Source organism: Motacilla alba, chromosome 19, assembly GCF_015832195.1.
Source record: "Motacilla alba alba isolate MOTALB_02 chromosome 19, Motacilla_alba_V1.0_pri, whole genome shotgun sequence".
Taxonomy (NCBI): domain Eukaryota; kingdom Metazoa; phylum Chordata; class Aves; order Passeriformes; family Motacillidae; genus Motacilla; species Motacilla alba.
Genome location: NC_052034.1, coordinates 8,280,628 through 8,296,784, shown reverse-complemented (window position 1 = coordinate 8,296,784; position 16,157 = coordinate 8,280,628). Strand labels below are relative to the sequence as shown.

The 16,157-nt window shown below is 49.1% G+C and overlaps 1 protein-coding gene across 4 annotated transcripts in view; it reads left to right on the top strand.

The window, feature by feature from the left end:
- CASTOR2 (cytosolic arginine sensor for mTORC1 subunit 2) overlaps nt 1-15,554 on the top strand; it is a 129,123-nt gene extending 113,569 nt beyond the window's left edge. For 2 of the 4 annotated variants that reach the window (XM_038158439.1, XM_038158438.1), the window contains exons 9-10: nt 228-322; nt 4,242-4,372. In XM_038158439.1, coding sequence (XP_038014367.1) covers nt 228-322; nt 4,242-4,307 — 161 coding nt within the window. In that variant the 3' untranslated portion in view covers nt 4,308-4,372. Of the gene's footprint in view, nt 1-227; nt 323-4,241 lie in introns of all 4 variants that reach the window. The other 2 variants (XM_038158437.1, XM_038158440.1) reach the window with 2 other exon arrangements.
- The last annotated feature ends 603 nt before the right edge of the window (nt 15,555-16,157 follow it).

Here is a 16,157-nt window from a genome sequence, read left to right as displayed (position 1 = left end):
GAATGTATGTTTCTGTGTAGCAAAAAGAAGGTAATAAAACTAAATGTGCAATGTATTGCTGTGGCCCAAGTACTTGATTCTGTGAGAAAGAATACATTTTATTACAGAGATTCCTTCTGATTAGAGTTTGTGAAGACGAGCTTCTCCATATGTGGGCATGGAGCTGGTGATTTCTGAGACTTTTGCTAGCCCCTCCAGACAACGTTTGGTGTTTTATCTCCCCACAGATGAATGTGGAATTGTCGCTCAGATTTCTGAGCCTTTGGCCGCAGCCGACATCCCAGCCTACTACATCAGTACCTTTAAGTTTGATCACGCCTTGGTGAGTATGAATACAGCTTCTCTGGAGTAGGGGAGATCTTTTCCTTAGGAGAAACCTCACTATGGAAATGTCACTTCTCGTCTGGATAGCTCGTTGGAGTGCCTTTGCTCCAATGTAGCCCAGCAAACTCCTGTCTTCAGCCTCCTGTCTGTCCCTGCCCTGCATGAGAGCCTCCTGAACCAAGCCCAGCCCTACCCAAGGCAAAGTTGTGTTAGTGAGTCTTATTCTCAGTCCTTACCTGCAGTGATGGAAACTTCACACCCTCCCTGAGCAGCTTCTTCCACTGCATCTGTGTCTTCTGTTAGAAACAGGCACAAACCCTTCCATTTGCTTCCAAAAGTAGTTGCAGGCTCCAGGCCCTCAGGACAATGCTGTGACAGCCCACACCTAAGGGGAAGGTGCTTCCTTAGGTGCTTCCTTCCCCTTAAGGGAGGGTCATCACAGGTGCCTTTGTGTGTTGGGAACTTTTTGGACTGTCTACCAGTAGCAGACCCCTGCCTTCATCTCTTGGTGTCTGCATTGTCCTAACCTTTGCTTTCCAAGACCCATCTGTTAGCTCTGCTGTCCCTGCATCTTCCTGGTTTATGATAAACAAGCAGTAATTGCCAGCACAGCAGAAGAAGGTGATTTTGAGGCAGATAAGGTTGTTCCCATGTTTGTTCTCATGAGTGCCCATAAGCAGCTGCAGCACAGTCATCAACATCAGAGTGTTGCCATCCTTGGAGAGTTCTCTTTGGTTTTTATATTGTTGGATATTTTACTTTCTAAGCCTACCTCTGCTCTTCCTTTGTAGAGAAGACACCCTCAAAAATGAGGAATTCCCCTAGAAAGGGAAAATGCAATGCCTGTAGCCACAAATGGGATGGCATTTTTCTTGGAACCCATTTCCCCAATCCTGAAGGAGGGAGTCAGCTGCTTTATACTATTCTTTTTTTTTTTTTTCCTTAAATGTGCCCTTTATTGCATTATACTTCTCTTTCCATCACTTGCAAATTCACTATTCAGGTCCTACCTTTGACCTGTAAAAGCTCTAGTGAGATCAAAGCAGGTTTGGGGGTTTTATAATTACTTTGTTTTTTCACAGTTGGTGTGAACCATTCGCAGCTGATGGGTCATGTGTGTAAAGAGTAAAAGTAAATATTATTTCAGATAGCAGAGGTCAGAGTATTATATATGTTTGTCTTATATTTTTAATATTAACTGTGCTGATAAGATAAGCTAATAAAACACCATTTAAAAATCAATACTGTTAGCTTTGCCTCACATTTCTGCCCATTGTGTGGTCCCAGGTGTGCACTTACTGTGCAGAGCACAAGGTGCAGAGTGCTTCTACATGTCAAGCCCTATCAGCTAAAATAGATCTGGAGCTGAAAACTCACACCACACAATTGCGATGACTCTGCAGGCAGCTCCAGCTTCTCAGAGTGCTCATCCTGCTGCCTCCAGGCCCCACAGATCCTGCTCCCAGCAGCTGGCAGGCTGTTAGGGGGGCCATGCAGGTCTTCCTTACTCAAAGCAGTATTTCACTGTTTTTCTTTGCTACTTACTGTTTTCTTTATGTATGGTTTAAAAGGCCTTTTCACCTGGACTGTGCTGTTCCAGTTGTCAAACCCTTCCATCCTTTGGAAGGTGCATTTTTTGCCTGACTTTGCTCTGGGTGTGCTGGCCGGGCTGGATGCTTGTTGCTCCAGGGTGGTTTTGTTGGCCAAGACCCTGACCTAGATTTTGTCATGTTTTCCTTAACTTTGCTACCCAGATACCTTGACTTCTAGTGATGTTTCTCAAGGACTGAGGGTACCTTGAACTCTTCCTCTAAATTCTCCCTTTCTTTAATTAAGGTAGTTCAGTACCTGTTGTCAGCAATTTAGAGTACTGTACAAAGATGTACCCTTCAGTTGTTCACTTTGATCTGATCTTTCTTTCTCTTGTGCATCTTAAGGTGGTTTTTATTACTTAATTTTTATGTGACCTGGGTGTAATGCTCGGGTCTTCCTGCCATGCTGTAGCTGTAGATGTGTACCCTGGTAATCAGGACTGGTGCTTGAGACAGCGTTGAGATGGGAACCTCCAGGTCTCTGCCATGTCCCCTGGGTGATGCAGGGTCAGGCTGGGGAGAATCATGGTTACCAGCTCCCTCTAGAGAGGGCAAGGAGAAAGAGTTGCCTTTCCAGGTACTCTGCTCTTGCTGCCTCATGTTCACAGGCGTCTTGCTCTCTTTTGCCAGCATTTTGCTTCTGAAGAGGCTGGAGCTGTGTCTGGGATGTAATTTGGAGCTTTGATTCTTCCTTCATGGCCAGTGCTTTGGGACAGGGCTTTGGCCAGCTGCCTTGGGACAGGGCTCATTTCCAAGGGGCAGGGACGAGGAGGACTCCTCCACTGGTGGCAAACTAGGATGGGTCCTACAAATAAAAACTGTTTGCACATCCATCCTGGAGAAAACCCTGCCGAAACGTTTGTGGGGTGATTGATATAATTTCTGTGCTATTAAGGGCGTTAGGCATTTTGCAAGGAATGAAGGAGCAGTATGTTTCATGGAGGAGGTGGGTCTGTGCAGGTCAAAGCAGCTGGCCAGAGCTGCCTCCTCCTGCTTCTGTGCAGTGCTGAGGAAGCAGACAGAGAGGCCCACTGAGCATCACTGGGGCTGGCTAGGGGAGTGTGGTTAAAAAAATCAACGATGTATTTTCTCATTATCTTATGTAGAGGAAAAGAGTCAAACAGCTTCTTGCACTGCAGGGTCAGTGTACTGGGAAAAATGATGAAGGGGAAGCAGTGGAGAGTCCTGCCTCAAAGTCCTGTTCCCTATGGGGCAGGTGTCCTGGGGTTTTCTTTCTAAACCAGAAGAGTTTGCTGTATGCTTGTTTTAAGATTATTTTCTTCCTTTCCAAATGAATTTTGTTCACACATTGTCAGAGTTGACTGCTGTTATTCCATCTTCCTGTTGGAAAACTGAACATTTTTCTTGTTATTTCTCATGGGCTTTTTCCTCAGTTTTGGTAAAAGCTGCACAGAAAGACACAGCCAGTTGTATATGCACTGTCTGAGCTCTTGAGAGTGTCCAGTGAATCCAGGTATTGTACTCTTGGCCTTAAATACCTTGTAGAGGAGACAGTTCCTTCTTCAATTCACTTGATATGAATTATATTGACTTCTTGCAGCAACTTACAAATAATTTATTTTTCCCTCAGTCCTCTTTCCACTTTTCAAGGGCTGCCAGTGTCTTGGAGTTTATGTAGAGTTCAGACACACTTTTTCTGCCAGATGTAACTTTACTTTTGATGTTCTTTTCTGCCAGTGACAGCCACTCTGAGATGTTTTGCATCTTCTGTTACAAGAGGTTTTTCTTGCAGTAAGCATGAAAAGACATCACTAATAATAAAGATTTCTATGGTTAAGTCTCCTCACAAGGGTGGATTAGAAAGCACCACAGACACACTGGTAGCTCTCTTCCTCTTTTGGTGGGTGTGTTCTCCTGTCACCCACCATGGCCTTCCATCCACCCCTACAGTCCCAAACCTGTAGGGTGCCCCATGGAGCCCTTGGGCAGCCACAGAAATCCATCAGCACAGGCACCTTGCTTGAGGCAGCTCCTGGTGTGCAAGTGCTTCACCAGCAAGAGGAAGGGAAAGGAGGGGACAGGAAGAGCAGAGAGAAGGAGAACCCCCAAAATAGTGGGCTTCCCACCAGCATCCACCACACAGCAGCAAACCCTCTGCATCCCACTAACAGTGTTTGCTCTGGGGGTGCCATGGGGGAACAGGGGTGTCCTTGTACCTGGAGCCCTTTCTCAGTGAATTTCAGGTGTAAGCAAAAACCAGCAAAGTGTCTGCCTCCTCGGGACTGCTCTGGCTTGGTCTCCTGCCTCTCTTTTCCTTGTCACCCCTTTTGCTGGAACATGACCTTTCTTTTTGTTTTCTTGCAGGTACCTGAAGAAAATATAAATGGTGTGGTCAATGCACTCCAAGTCAGTCAAGCTGAAAAGCATTAGAAATCTTCTGAGCTGGTTCCAGATGCTTTTTATTATTCTAATAATAATAATTATTATTATTATTATTCTTTTTTTCTCACAGTATTTCTTGAAAAATCTGATTACAGAGAGTGACATGAAAAGAGACTGTGGAAAGTTGAGCAGAAACAGCTCCAATAAGCCTTTGTTTTAATTATTATTATTATTATTATTGTTATTGTTATTATTATTATTATTATTGTTATTTTATTAAATTTATGAATGAGGGGCAGGAGGAAAGGGAGTTTGTATGGTTTCCTGATGTTCAGCTCCGAGGAGAAGTGAACCCTGGCTGTGCTCAGTGTGGAAGGAGCTGCCTGGGGACACCCAGGGACACCCAGGGACACCCAGCACGGATGGCCCTGGGCACACTGTGAGAGCAGTGGGGTGGGCCAAGAGGAGATGGACAGGTTGCTGCCTCAGAGAGCCCTGAAAACCAGAAACAAAGTGAAATATGGAATTAAACAGAAAAGACATGGCAAAGTACTGGCTTGTCTCCTTGCATCAGACTTCTGAGGACTGTCCATCACTGCCTGTGTTGAGATAGGATGCAAAGGGTTTGGTTTCCCCTGACAGAACAATTTGTTATTGGAAAATGGGAAATTATCCAGTTGTTTGACATTTCCCCTTTTTCTTTCTCCCCGTGTTCAAAGCCTGGGTGCTCTGAGAAAGCCTGGGCAGAGGGAGCCCAGGTGGGTCACTCCTGGCAGGTGGTGTCACCCAGACTTGTGTCTGCATTGAAACTTGGCTGATTTGGGTCAATTTTTCCTAGTCCCTCCCTCACTGCTCCAAGTATTCTCCTGCCATATCCCCTGCTCCAGGGCAGCTTGTCCCCTTATCCCACATCAGAGCCTTCCCCCAGCCCTTGTTCCTCAGGGCCAGCAAGAGGGGCAAGAGGGCCTCTTTCCTCCTGTCCCCTCAGGATTTTCCCATCCAGTGTGCACACATGGGGAAATGAAGGATTGCCCAGGGTCCCTGGGTAGCTGCTCTTGCACATCCCAGGCCACCTTGGCCAAGAGCCACAGCAGGTTGCCTCTGCCAGGGCCAGGAGGGTGCCTGGGTCTTGCGGGGAGCCTCCTGCAATTCTCCATCACACAGGTGGAAGTTGCTGCTGACTGGGGAAAGTAGAGTGGTGCTGAAAATGCCTCAAACCTTCTGGCATCTGGTCCTGCACAGGAAGATGATGGGGCTTTTCCCATGGGGAAGCAGGGGTGTGTTTTCTTCTGGCTTGTACCACGGCTGAGGGCCAGCAGGAGCCTGGCATCAAGGCCCACAGTGGCACCCGTGTCCAGGTTGTGCCCGTGGCCACTGCCAGCACTGTGGAGGACAGCAGAGAGCAGAGCAGGGAGAGGAGTGTTACCAAGGTGTGGGTGCCAACACTCTGCCCCACTGTGCCCATGCAAGAAGGGCTGGTGAGAGGAGAAGCTGTCTGCAGAGGACCTTGCTGTTGTGATTACCAGCCCCAGCTTATCTTGCATTTCTTAACTCCTTCCACTTCAGGCTTGCCATACAGAATTTGCAGATCTTGCCTTTTTCCCCGAGGGCTTTCCAGCCATGCTTCAGAGACAGCCCCTGGCAGGATTTTCCTGAGGCTGTGCCACAGACAGCTGTGAGCCAGGGTTTTGCACTAATCTGGAGGCAAAAAGCAAACACCTGGGATCATGCCATGGGCATGGTTTTACTGGTGTGTAGGACAAGCAAACACACACACAGACACAGCTGGGTGATGAGTTCTGCATTCACAGTACTGGAGGGCCAAGCAGGTATGGTTTCTGATGCTGCTGGATTCAAACTGAGTTTCAAATCTGATTTTTCACCAGTAGGATGTTATGTGGCATCTAGACAAGGAGTCAGAGCATCCATGGGAAAAAGCATGGATGACTTCCCTTGGTTGGCCCTACTGGAGCTGAAGCATCCTTGCTGAGGAACCTGAGGCACACGTTCAGTGCTTTACCAAACAGGATGTTCCACTGTTCTTTTGCATGGGTTTTCAGAATTGTCCCATGATGTGTTTATATTCACTCCAGATTTCTGGACTAAAGGTCTGTTCTAGATGTGGCACTGTGCATCTCTGGATGTTTGGAAAGGTGCTTTGGTCTCCTGCCACTGCACAGTGCAGTGCTGAAAGCATCTGGAGGTGCTTGCTGTGGCTCTGCCCAGTGCTGTGCGCACTGAGCTGGGCTGGAGTGGGCAGCAAGGCCAGGGGTGGCTTTTCAGCCCAGGTGTTGTCAGAGGTTACTCCTTGGGATGGCAGATTGGCAGCATGGCTGGGGGCAGGGGGATGTTGAGTTGCTGTGCAGCTGCTGAGTTGCCAACCAAGGTTTCTGCTCAGCTGAGTTGAGCCTGAGTTTTCTCTGTGTGCATGGATGGTGCCGCCATGCCAGAGACATCAGGACAGGTCTTCCTTCTGCTTTGGGGTTCTGTCAGACTTTGGGAAATGCCAGTTTTGGCATCAGAGAGTACCAGGTGTTGCTGTGCATGTGTCAGTGCTGCCTCCAAAGGACTGCAACCTGAATAGGAAGGAGTTAACTTGAAACAAGCAACAACTTTTAGTGAGCCTTAAATGAAAGCAAAAAAAAAAAAAAAAGGATTTAATTTTCTAACATTGCACTCAGGCTATTTTAGAGGCTGATTTTTGTAATTTTTTTCCCGAGGGAATCAGCCTTATATTTGTGAAATCTGTAGAAAGCTCTGTGGTATTTCAAACCTCCCAAAGGAAGGTTGATGTCCCAACATGGGAGAGTTGGCCTGGAAAATTCACAGGATATAAAATGCCATTGAGGGACTCTGATGCTCCCACCATCCTTGGCTTCACCTTTTTATTTCCTTTTATCTTTGTTCCCTGACATCCAAGAAAATTGTTTCAGACAACTTGATTCTTTACCTTTAGTATTCCCTTCATATTTTTTTCTGGTGGGAACTGAGGTACTCCAAATGTGGCCATAATTGCTGGAACCTTGTCCCTGCACCAGCCTGAAGTCGGGATCAGCACAGCAGTGCTGCATGTGAGACCTACTGCAGGAAGCAAGGCAAAGGCTCCTGCAGGGCCTTTGTTAAATATATTCTTAATAATAATAATACCACCACACTATTGACACCCCAGTGCTTAGTGAACCCAAAGTAGGGGGGCTCTTAAAGCTGCTCCACAGCTCCTACTCTCTCAGCACCCAGCCTTTGGGGTGGGGAAGAAGTTGAAGAGTCCTTTTCCCTTTTTTTAAAGGAAGTGTCTCTTCTTTTTTTTTCCTTTTAATAATACATCTGAGTATCCCTGACATTTTGCTGTGCAGTACTGTGGGGATAAAGGAGGAACATGTCTCAGAGGGACACCCGTGGGCTGGGTGCCTGGATTACCTGCAGCTGCCAGTGCTGCCCTCAGCATCCCTGCTCAGCTCTCTGGGCACTTCCACCCGGCCATGGCTGCTGTAATGAGGGATTGTCTCAGTGCTGCAGGCCCCTTCCTGTGCTGTCTCTCCTCTGGTTGCACAGAAGTTCACCAAACAGCAAAATGCAAAAGTGTTTCCAGCCCTGCAGAAAGGGGCAGGCAGGGGAGGAGAGCATGGCCTTCGTGCCTCCTCTTTCTTTGTCCAAGGCCTTTATTTTCTAAGCCTCAATCTTTCCAAGTTGTGTTATTGAGTTTTGTCTTTCTCCCTCAAACCAATTAGAATCTGACTACAAATTCCTTTCTACTGAGCAAGTGTGTGCACATATATACATCTTAAGTGTTTCTATAGAAATCCATAGTGTGTCCCCATGGCACACCTGTAAATACCCATGTTTGCCTGGAGGGTTGTGTCCTGCACATGGGGTGGGCACTCAAGCCATGTAGGTTCACACACATAAACAGTGCATTGTGTTTACTCTGGCCACACACCCTTGTGTGGGCCTCTATGTAGTGAGTACTATATGCACACATTTATTCACCATATATTTTTAATTCAAGTAATGGGCAATATGAAAGTTAGTTCCACTCTTGCTTTTTCTCTACGTGTGTTTAGTGAAGAGCAGCAGTGCAGTCGGCCTGAAACAAAGCTGGGGCTCCTCTGCTTGCTGGGATCAGCATTGGATTTCCCTCCCTGCTTCAGAAAATTCTGAAAATTCTCTTCCTCTCCAGTTTGGTGCCTCAAGCACAGAGACTGTAGGAAATCCACTCCTTTTTCTCTCTATATGTTTTAGTTGCTGCCCTGAATTGCCTCAGCCTGTAAGTTGGGCTGGGGGTTTCCAGAGGGGCCTCCAGCTCCTGCAGGCACAGAGCACTGCCTGCCTTCCCCAGGCAAGGCAGCAGCTCCTCCAGGTTTCCTGCAGCAAGGGCTCTGGGGTGGCCTGGGCTGGGCACCAGCACTCCCTCTCAGCTGGTTCCTGCTGGCCTTTCCCAGCATCTCTGCAAGACCTGGGTCAGGTGCAAGATTTCCTGGGGGATTTGTCTGCCGTGGCAGCCCATGGCTGGTGCAGGGCTCTGGTATTTGCTGGGGAATTCACATTTGTTGGCCTGTGAGGAGCTGAAATCAGTGGCTTATTTTTAAATAGAAGGAAGTGTTGGAGGGTCTTTTCCTGTTAAAATCAGAAGAGGCTGCTTGAACCCAGTCACTGGAAGTGTGTGGTCTTTGCATCTCACCACTGGAGATTTCTGCTGACCAGGAGTGCAGTTGGGGTCCATGGAGGGAAACGTCCTGCTTCCCTATTTCAGGAAAGGGGGGTGGGGGCTGAGGGTGCTGCCTTGCCACTGACCTTTTGGCACTTGGAAGCTGCTGGTTTTTCAGGCTGCTCCCCCAAATATCCCCTTGCACAGGTTTGTGCAGCCTTTGGTTTCTTTCCAGGCATTGTTTGGAGTTTCTGCAATGCTGTGCTGTAGAGGGCATGGATCAGCCTCTTGCATGGGGAGGCCTTAATGGAAATACCTGGTTTTGCTGCAGCATAGAGACGGTGGCACCTGCAGTGGGTGACATAAGTATTAAGACTCACCTAATGACAATGCCATTAATAAAGCATACTCATCATCCTGCTACTCTGAAATGTGTTTTAAACTCCAAGTTCTGTTACCATTCCCGGGCACAGGCTGCTGGTCAGGGATGAATCTATCTCCTCTCTCACTAAGAGCTTGTTGCTGTCAGGTCTTGCTTTGGGCTAGCACATGACACTGAGCAGGGATTTACTTTTTAAGATGTGCCATGCAGATTTGGGTGTGGGGACTTTGGTTCTGCTGGGAGGTCCTGATGGCTCCAGCCAATCAAAGCATCCCACAGAAGTGTATCGGGTTCTATTTTTCTGAAGCGTGATGTTTTTGTCCTGCCAGATGGGAGGAAATAAGGCAGTGCAGCATAAGGGAGTGTGTGGCAGAGGAGGTTACTCAGGCTCTAGCATAGCTCCCTGAGCCCCCAGTTGTTTCCCTGGTGCTCTTGATGCTTTAAGGAACGTGTAGACCCCTGAGAGAGGCAAGGCAGGGAGCAGCTCTGCTCAGAGCTCTGCCACTGCCCTGCATTTGCAGAATTTGCTGCCGTCAGGCGTGAGCTCCTGACACATTCCCCCACTGGCTGCCCCGCAAGTCTCTCAGTGTGTCTGTGAGATGAGGGTTTAGGGGTTGACTCTGACATCCTGTGAAGGGTGGGAAGCTGACTGGGACATAAAAGGCTGAACTGCATGTGCTTGATCAGAGCCTGCCTCTGGGAAGAGGCTTTCTGTAGATTTCTCAGCTTTGCTATAAAAAGCTTGAATTCTTTTCCTTACAAAGGGGCCCCATCTCTGGTGGAGCTGATGTTGCTGTGACTGCCTGGCTGCAGAAGGGCCACGCTGACCATACAGCAGCCACGGGGTCAGCTCAGGCTCCTCTATTCCAGAAGGCATCTCGGTCTGCCTTGGCATTGTCCCACACATCCATTCTGTGGCAGTGCAGGGTCTGCAGAGATCCCTCTTAGTGACAGGCATGGGAAAGGTAGGGGAAGAACAGGAGTAGGTGGAGTGCTGAGTGAGGCAAAAGAATTAATATGTTCATTTTTAGCTGTGCACATACAAAGATACTGAAGTTCTGCTTGTTGTTGTGAACACCAAAGCATTTTCTTTCTCCTTTTTGACTGAAACAGACCACCCCACCCTGCCCAGCCTCCGTGCTCAGCCCAGCATCCCAGAGGATGCATTTGTCCCAGTCATACCATCCTAGCAAGGGTGGACAGCTCTAAACCCCCAGTACTTGGAATATCTCTGATGCTCTGTCCACTGGGGAAGGCTCCCAGGAATCACTGTGTGATTGAGGTAATGAGGGTGTTGGGTTCTGTGGCCAGAGGGGTTCCTCCCATCCTTGTGGTTTTTCCCATCCATACCCACACAACTGTTCAAGAGCACCAGGTCATCCAGACTCCTTAATTTAGAGGTCAGCAATGTGAGTAGGAGGTGCTGGGTCCTGCATTGGTACAGTCACTGTTCACTCAGCACAAGTGTTCTCTCAGCACTGGATAATTGGTATTTTCTGTTAATGAAAAGGGAGAAATTCTTTGTTTGGCCTCAGGCTGAGCATTGCTGCTAATTCCTGAATGAAGGTGTCCCCCAGCAACATTCTGTTAAGGACAAGAAGTCATTTTCTGATGAGGATTTCTTCTCTCTCTGTTACTTTGACTGTTGTGGACATCAGTAAGCAGCTTAAGGCATCTCACTTACCAGTCCTGGCTGCAGTCAGTTCCAGTCCTGCCTGCAAACACTGGATTGGATTAAACTTTTATTATCTGCAGGAGAGTAAAACCCAGTAATCCTTTGCCCATAATATTTACAGATTGTAGCATGTGCAGGGGTGTATTTACACTGGCTGAAATGTGCAAACCTGCCTCCAGATTTCCATACCTTCTCCCCATGAGTGCATCTGTCTGTCTGTCTGCACCCTACCATATGTGAGGGGCCAGCAATATCCCTCAGGCATCCTGGCAGCTCTGAACTGGTGTGGAAACAGTTTGCACATCCTCAGCAAGGCTGTGGGACCTTCCCAGGCTCCCTGGAATGGAAAGACTTGACTGTGAAGATAATCTTGAGTTACTCTGCTGTCCTTGGCCTCTTTCATTTAATCCTTATGAAGCACAGCTGGGTTGAACTCCCAGCTCCAGTTAGCAAAGGTGGAGGAAAGAAAGGGGTTCTGCAGTGTGAGACGTGCCCTGGATGCTGATCAGCGAATCCTGGCTGCAGCAGTAATGGCCTCTGCAGATGCTCTGCTGAGCACAGAGCAATGCACAGCCCCCTTGTAGAAAGGGGAAATGGATGAAGCATGTGTCAAAGGACATTCTCATTTCAGGGTATGAATTTTAGGGTTCAATACCTCTTTGGAACATATATGAGCCAAGATCCTTTCTTGGTCTCTCTAGACAGCACTGGTCATTTCAGGTTCAAAGCCTGGGAATGAATTAACAAATAACCTCCTTATTGCAGAATACACAGAATAGCTTCCCCCTGGTCCGTAATTCTCTTGCAGCCATGACCTGTGCTTCTGCAGGCTCTGAGTGTGCAGAGGGCCTGGCCACAGGGAACACAAACCCCTGGCACCTCCTCCCAGCTGCGAGTGCCCAAGTTCTGAGGCCAAGGTGAAGGGAGTGGCCGAGGGATGGCAGCTCCTCCCCTGCCTGCACAGCTCCAGTGTGGCCACAGCCAGCCCAGCTCAGCACTGTCCCAGCTGTGTGGAGCAGGACAGCTGCAAAACAGCTGTTTAATGCCCTGGGCTCCCTCGGGGTTTTGTTTTTATCCATTTTTATCTTTCTGCAAATATCTGTAAATGAACTATGGGTGGATTTTGGAGCAGACATGGACACAGATGCCCATCAGGCATCTGGCAGGATTGAAATTTTGAAATATATTTGAGAGCAGAGCAGGAGCATGTCATGCCCCCTCTGTCCAGCTCTGCCCTCTGCCTGTACCATAGGAGAGCTGGCCAGGTGCCATGTCCCTCTGTAGGCAGACCCAGTGGTTTTACCAGGGTCCTCCAAACCCTAAAAGATTATGCCAAAACCAGGGCTCCTTTCCTCCTTCGTTTTGCAGGGGCTGGTTGTTCTTCCCTCCTTGTGTGGCTGTGGCACAGGCAGTGTCTTGCAGGGCACCTATGGGAAGATGCCATAGGAGCTGCAGTTCAGAGTCCCCCTGCTCTGGCTGGCTTTCTGCTTCACTTCAGCATCCTGAGGATTTAAACCGGCTTCCTGCAGTTACAGTAATAGGCTTGAGGATTCCTACTTGCTCTTTTGTTACCTGAAAAACATTTTACAGGTACCTGATTCCCTGGCCCTTGTGGGAATGCTGCTTGAAGCACCCACTTGCCAGGCTGGCCGCTGTGAGCATTACTGGCCCTAAAAGAGTTCAGCCCCATTTGCCAGCTGAAAGGCTGAAGCAGCCCCAGGCTCAGGCTAGCAGGATGCTGCTCTGGGCCAGGTCACGGGGGAGAGACAGCCCCAGTAAACAGAGATTCCTCATCCTCTGAGTCCCTGCTGCCTGCACAGAGCCATTCCCATCAGGGAATGCAAAGGGAATTTCCCTTCTGCTGAAAAGCAGCAGTCTTCTCTGTGGATTTGTGGTCAGTGGCAAAGGCAGGAGTGTTTGCCATGTGGGACATTGAAAAAAGGAGCCAGGGGTTCCTATACATAGAGCAGAGAAAAAAAATCTGCAGCCTTTGTTGAAGCTGTTTCTTGCAGTGATTTCTAATGTCAGCCTTGGGATGGGATTGAATTTTTGAGATCACTGAAATTACCTGGAGAGCTCGTGGTGTTCTTACAACTGCAGGGCACTGCCTCTAGGCAGGACCAACCCGCACAGAGCACAGGACCCTTCCCACCAGGGCTCAGCCCAGGGGCATGGGATGTTCCCTGCAGCAGTACAGACAGACAGGCTACTGAACCAGGCCTGATCTTGAAGAAATCCCCAAGTTTTAACATTTCCTTCCTGGGAGCAAAGCTGTTTTCCCTAGCCTTGTGTGTCAGTCGGTTGGTGCAGATGCAGGAGGTTCAGAGTATGAAGAAGGTGGCTCTGCAGGAGGAGCATTTCTCCTTCACCCATTAGGAACTGTCTGGTCCAGCTCAATGGCCTCAGCCATTTGTAGTTGTATCATGGAATTAAACATGAATCATGTCCTCATTCTCCCCCAAACCCCACCTGCCCAGATCCCTGCCAGTCCCATGTGCCTGGGCTTCCTTCCTTCAGGCCTTTATTTGTTCTCCAATTGCAAACTGCTCTGGTGACACCATAGCAGAAAATCAGCATCCCAGGGCAGTGTCCTCCAGGTTCTTCTGGTTGTGCTGGATCCAGGGCTGCCCTTGCCTCTCACCCAAAATCCTCCTGCAACTGCTGCTAAAAATACTCCTGCCAATCCACTGGCTGTTGACAGTAGTGTGAGAACTGCATCCAAGTGCCATCAGTGCCCAGGTTAATGCCTGGAAATGCACAGGGCAGTGCCTCTTTCCAGGACTATGGGGCGCAGCCAGCAGGGTTGTGTCCCCTGTCCCTGCTGGCTGTGGCTGGGCACTGTTATCCCTCTCCTGTGTGTGGGCTCCAGGCCTGACTTTGGGGCTTGTGAGACATGAAGTTGAGGAGCAGGGTGTTCACTTAAGCACAGTGGCAGGCCACATTTTCTGCATCATTTAATCCTCCTCCACACTGCCTCTGCAGCAGCTGGGGGTGGCAGTGACAGAGGGGACACTTCTCCTGCTGACCCAAGCACCAGGACAACCATGGCTCTTGGACAGGCAGAAGAGGCTGCCAGGCAGTAACTCACAGTAGGATGCAGCTTCAGAAGCTCTGTTCCAGCCTTTGGAAGAGCCTGTCCCATTCCCTTACTGTTAACTCCTTAGATAGCCCATTCTCCCCTCGTTTCCATTAGAATTAGAGGGGGGGTGATCACCTCAATTTGTTTGACATGTTCACCTGCTCCCACCACCCAGCCATGCCAGCAGCTCCTACTGCTGCTGGGGTTTGGGTCGTGGTGCCCCAGTGCCCAGTGCAGCCCCCCGTGCAGGAGTCTGGCACTGCTGTTGGCTCCTGCTGTTGGGGCACCGTGGGGCAGCCAGCAGGGCTCGTTCTGAGGGAGCACTGCTGAGGAGGAGCCTCATTTCCTCCTCGGTGCTTAGGGCAGATTTTTCGTTTGGTTCCTCTGGGCTAAGCTTCAGCAAGCCACCAACCCTGCAGGGTCACACATGGGAGGTCACAGCCCCCCTGCACTGCTCCAGTTCCAGGCTGGTTACGAGGGGCTGGCACAGCACCACTTTATAGTGCCTCGAGTGGCCTGAACAAGTCTGAGCATTTATCTCCTTCTCCCCTTTGTATGGACTCCAAAGGAGCCCAGATTCCCTCCAGATACCTACACAACACTAACCCAAATTTCTACAACTGCCAAGAGAGCAGAGATGCTCCGGGTGCAGAAGGTGCCCAGCTTGGATCAGGGTCTGTCTCTGGTCCCTGGTCCCTGTGCTGGGCAGCCTGGGGAGGAAACACAAATCTTTAGGACTTTTTTATTTAATAAGTTATTTATGTATCATTTGCTCTGTAAGTGAAATAGCACTTTTGGCTTCAGACACACACCAAACAGGCTGAAGTGGGGCTGGGAACCCCAAACTCTTGCAGCCTCTCCTCCCTGCTCACCTCTCAGAAACCCCATGCAGCCTTTCACTGGGGAGGGTAGAAAAAAGTCTATTTATTTCCCTTTAATTACCAGATCTGATATAAACAGACAGGGTGGGGGAATCCTGCCCGTGCAGGGGCCTTTGGCACACCTCCTGCTCTGGGCTGCAGCCATGGAAAGGCTGCTTGCACCTGCCCTGGGAGCAGTGCCCGTGGGCTCAGTGGGGCCAGGCCCTGCACGTGTGGGTGGGCAGTTCCTGCAAGCCTGGGGGTACAAGGCACAGTGGAGCCCCAATGCATCAGTTGCCTTCATGACCTCTGCATGAGCTGGGATGTTCTACCAGCAGGCAAGGGAGTGGTGGCAGCAGCTTGGGATCATGCACTGGACATTGTGTGGCACTGAGAAGTGGCTGCTTTGCTTTCCCAGCAAGTGCACATGCTGCTTTTCTTTGCTGGTCTTATGCTGAAAAGCTGAGATTTATGTACTGTATGAAAAAAAAACAAAACAGAAAAAAAGAAAAAACCCTAATGTTCCAAAATAAATGGCAGTATATTTTGTACTTTGTAAAGTAATTAAATCGAAAAAGAATAAAAAGTGAAACTTATGCTGTCTGCTTTTGTACTGATCAAACTGATGAAAATAAAGCAGAGCTTGGCATTGTCTGCAAGATGTAACTCTCATTTCTTTCACCCACAGCCATGCTGGGTCACTCGCACACACAATTTATGAAGGCCAGCAGACATCCCTGAGGCTCTCTGGTGTCCAGGTCCTGTCTCTGGGTGCACTGTACCCCTACAGATGGAACCCACCACCATCTCCATCCTCCAGCTGTTTTCTGGAAACCACCAAACCTGCCCTTTGTTCTTCCTTTAAACTAAGAGGTCAGTGGGATGCTGCTAGTGCATTTGCCAGATGTATTTTACCTGCTCACTGCAGAGTGCAAGATGCCCAGGAGTCTGGGCAGCCCCCCCAGAGCCCTGCCCCCCAGCAGGGGCAGGGGAACAAACTCAGCCTCCTCATGGATTTTCAGGGCAGTCTCTGTGGGTCCTGAGCCTCAGTCAGCAGCACGGTTGCACAGCACCACTGTCACATGGTCTGCAAGAAAAGGCTGAACAACCTGTGTGAAGTGTGCAAGAAAAACACTGAAATCAGACATATCATCACCCTACTCCAGTTTGAACCATTTACAGTGGATGTTTAAAGGGGAGCAGCTCATCTACATAAACTGTAGTCAAGAAAAGCATCTCCTTTTTAGAGTAGTGTAA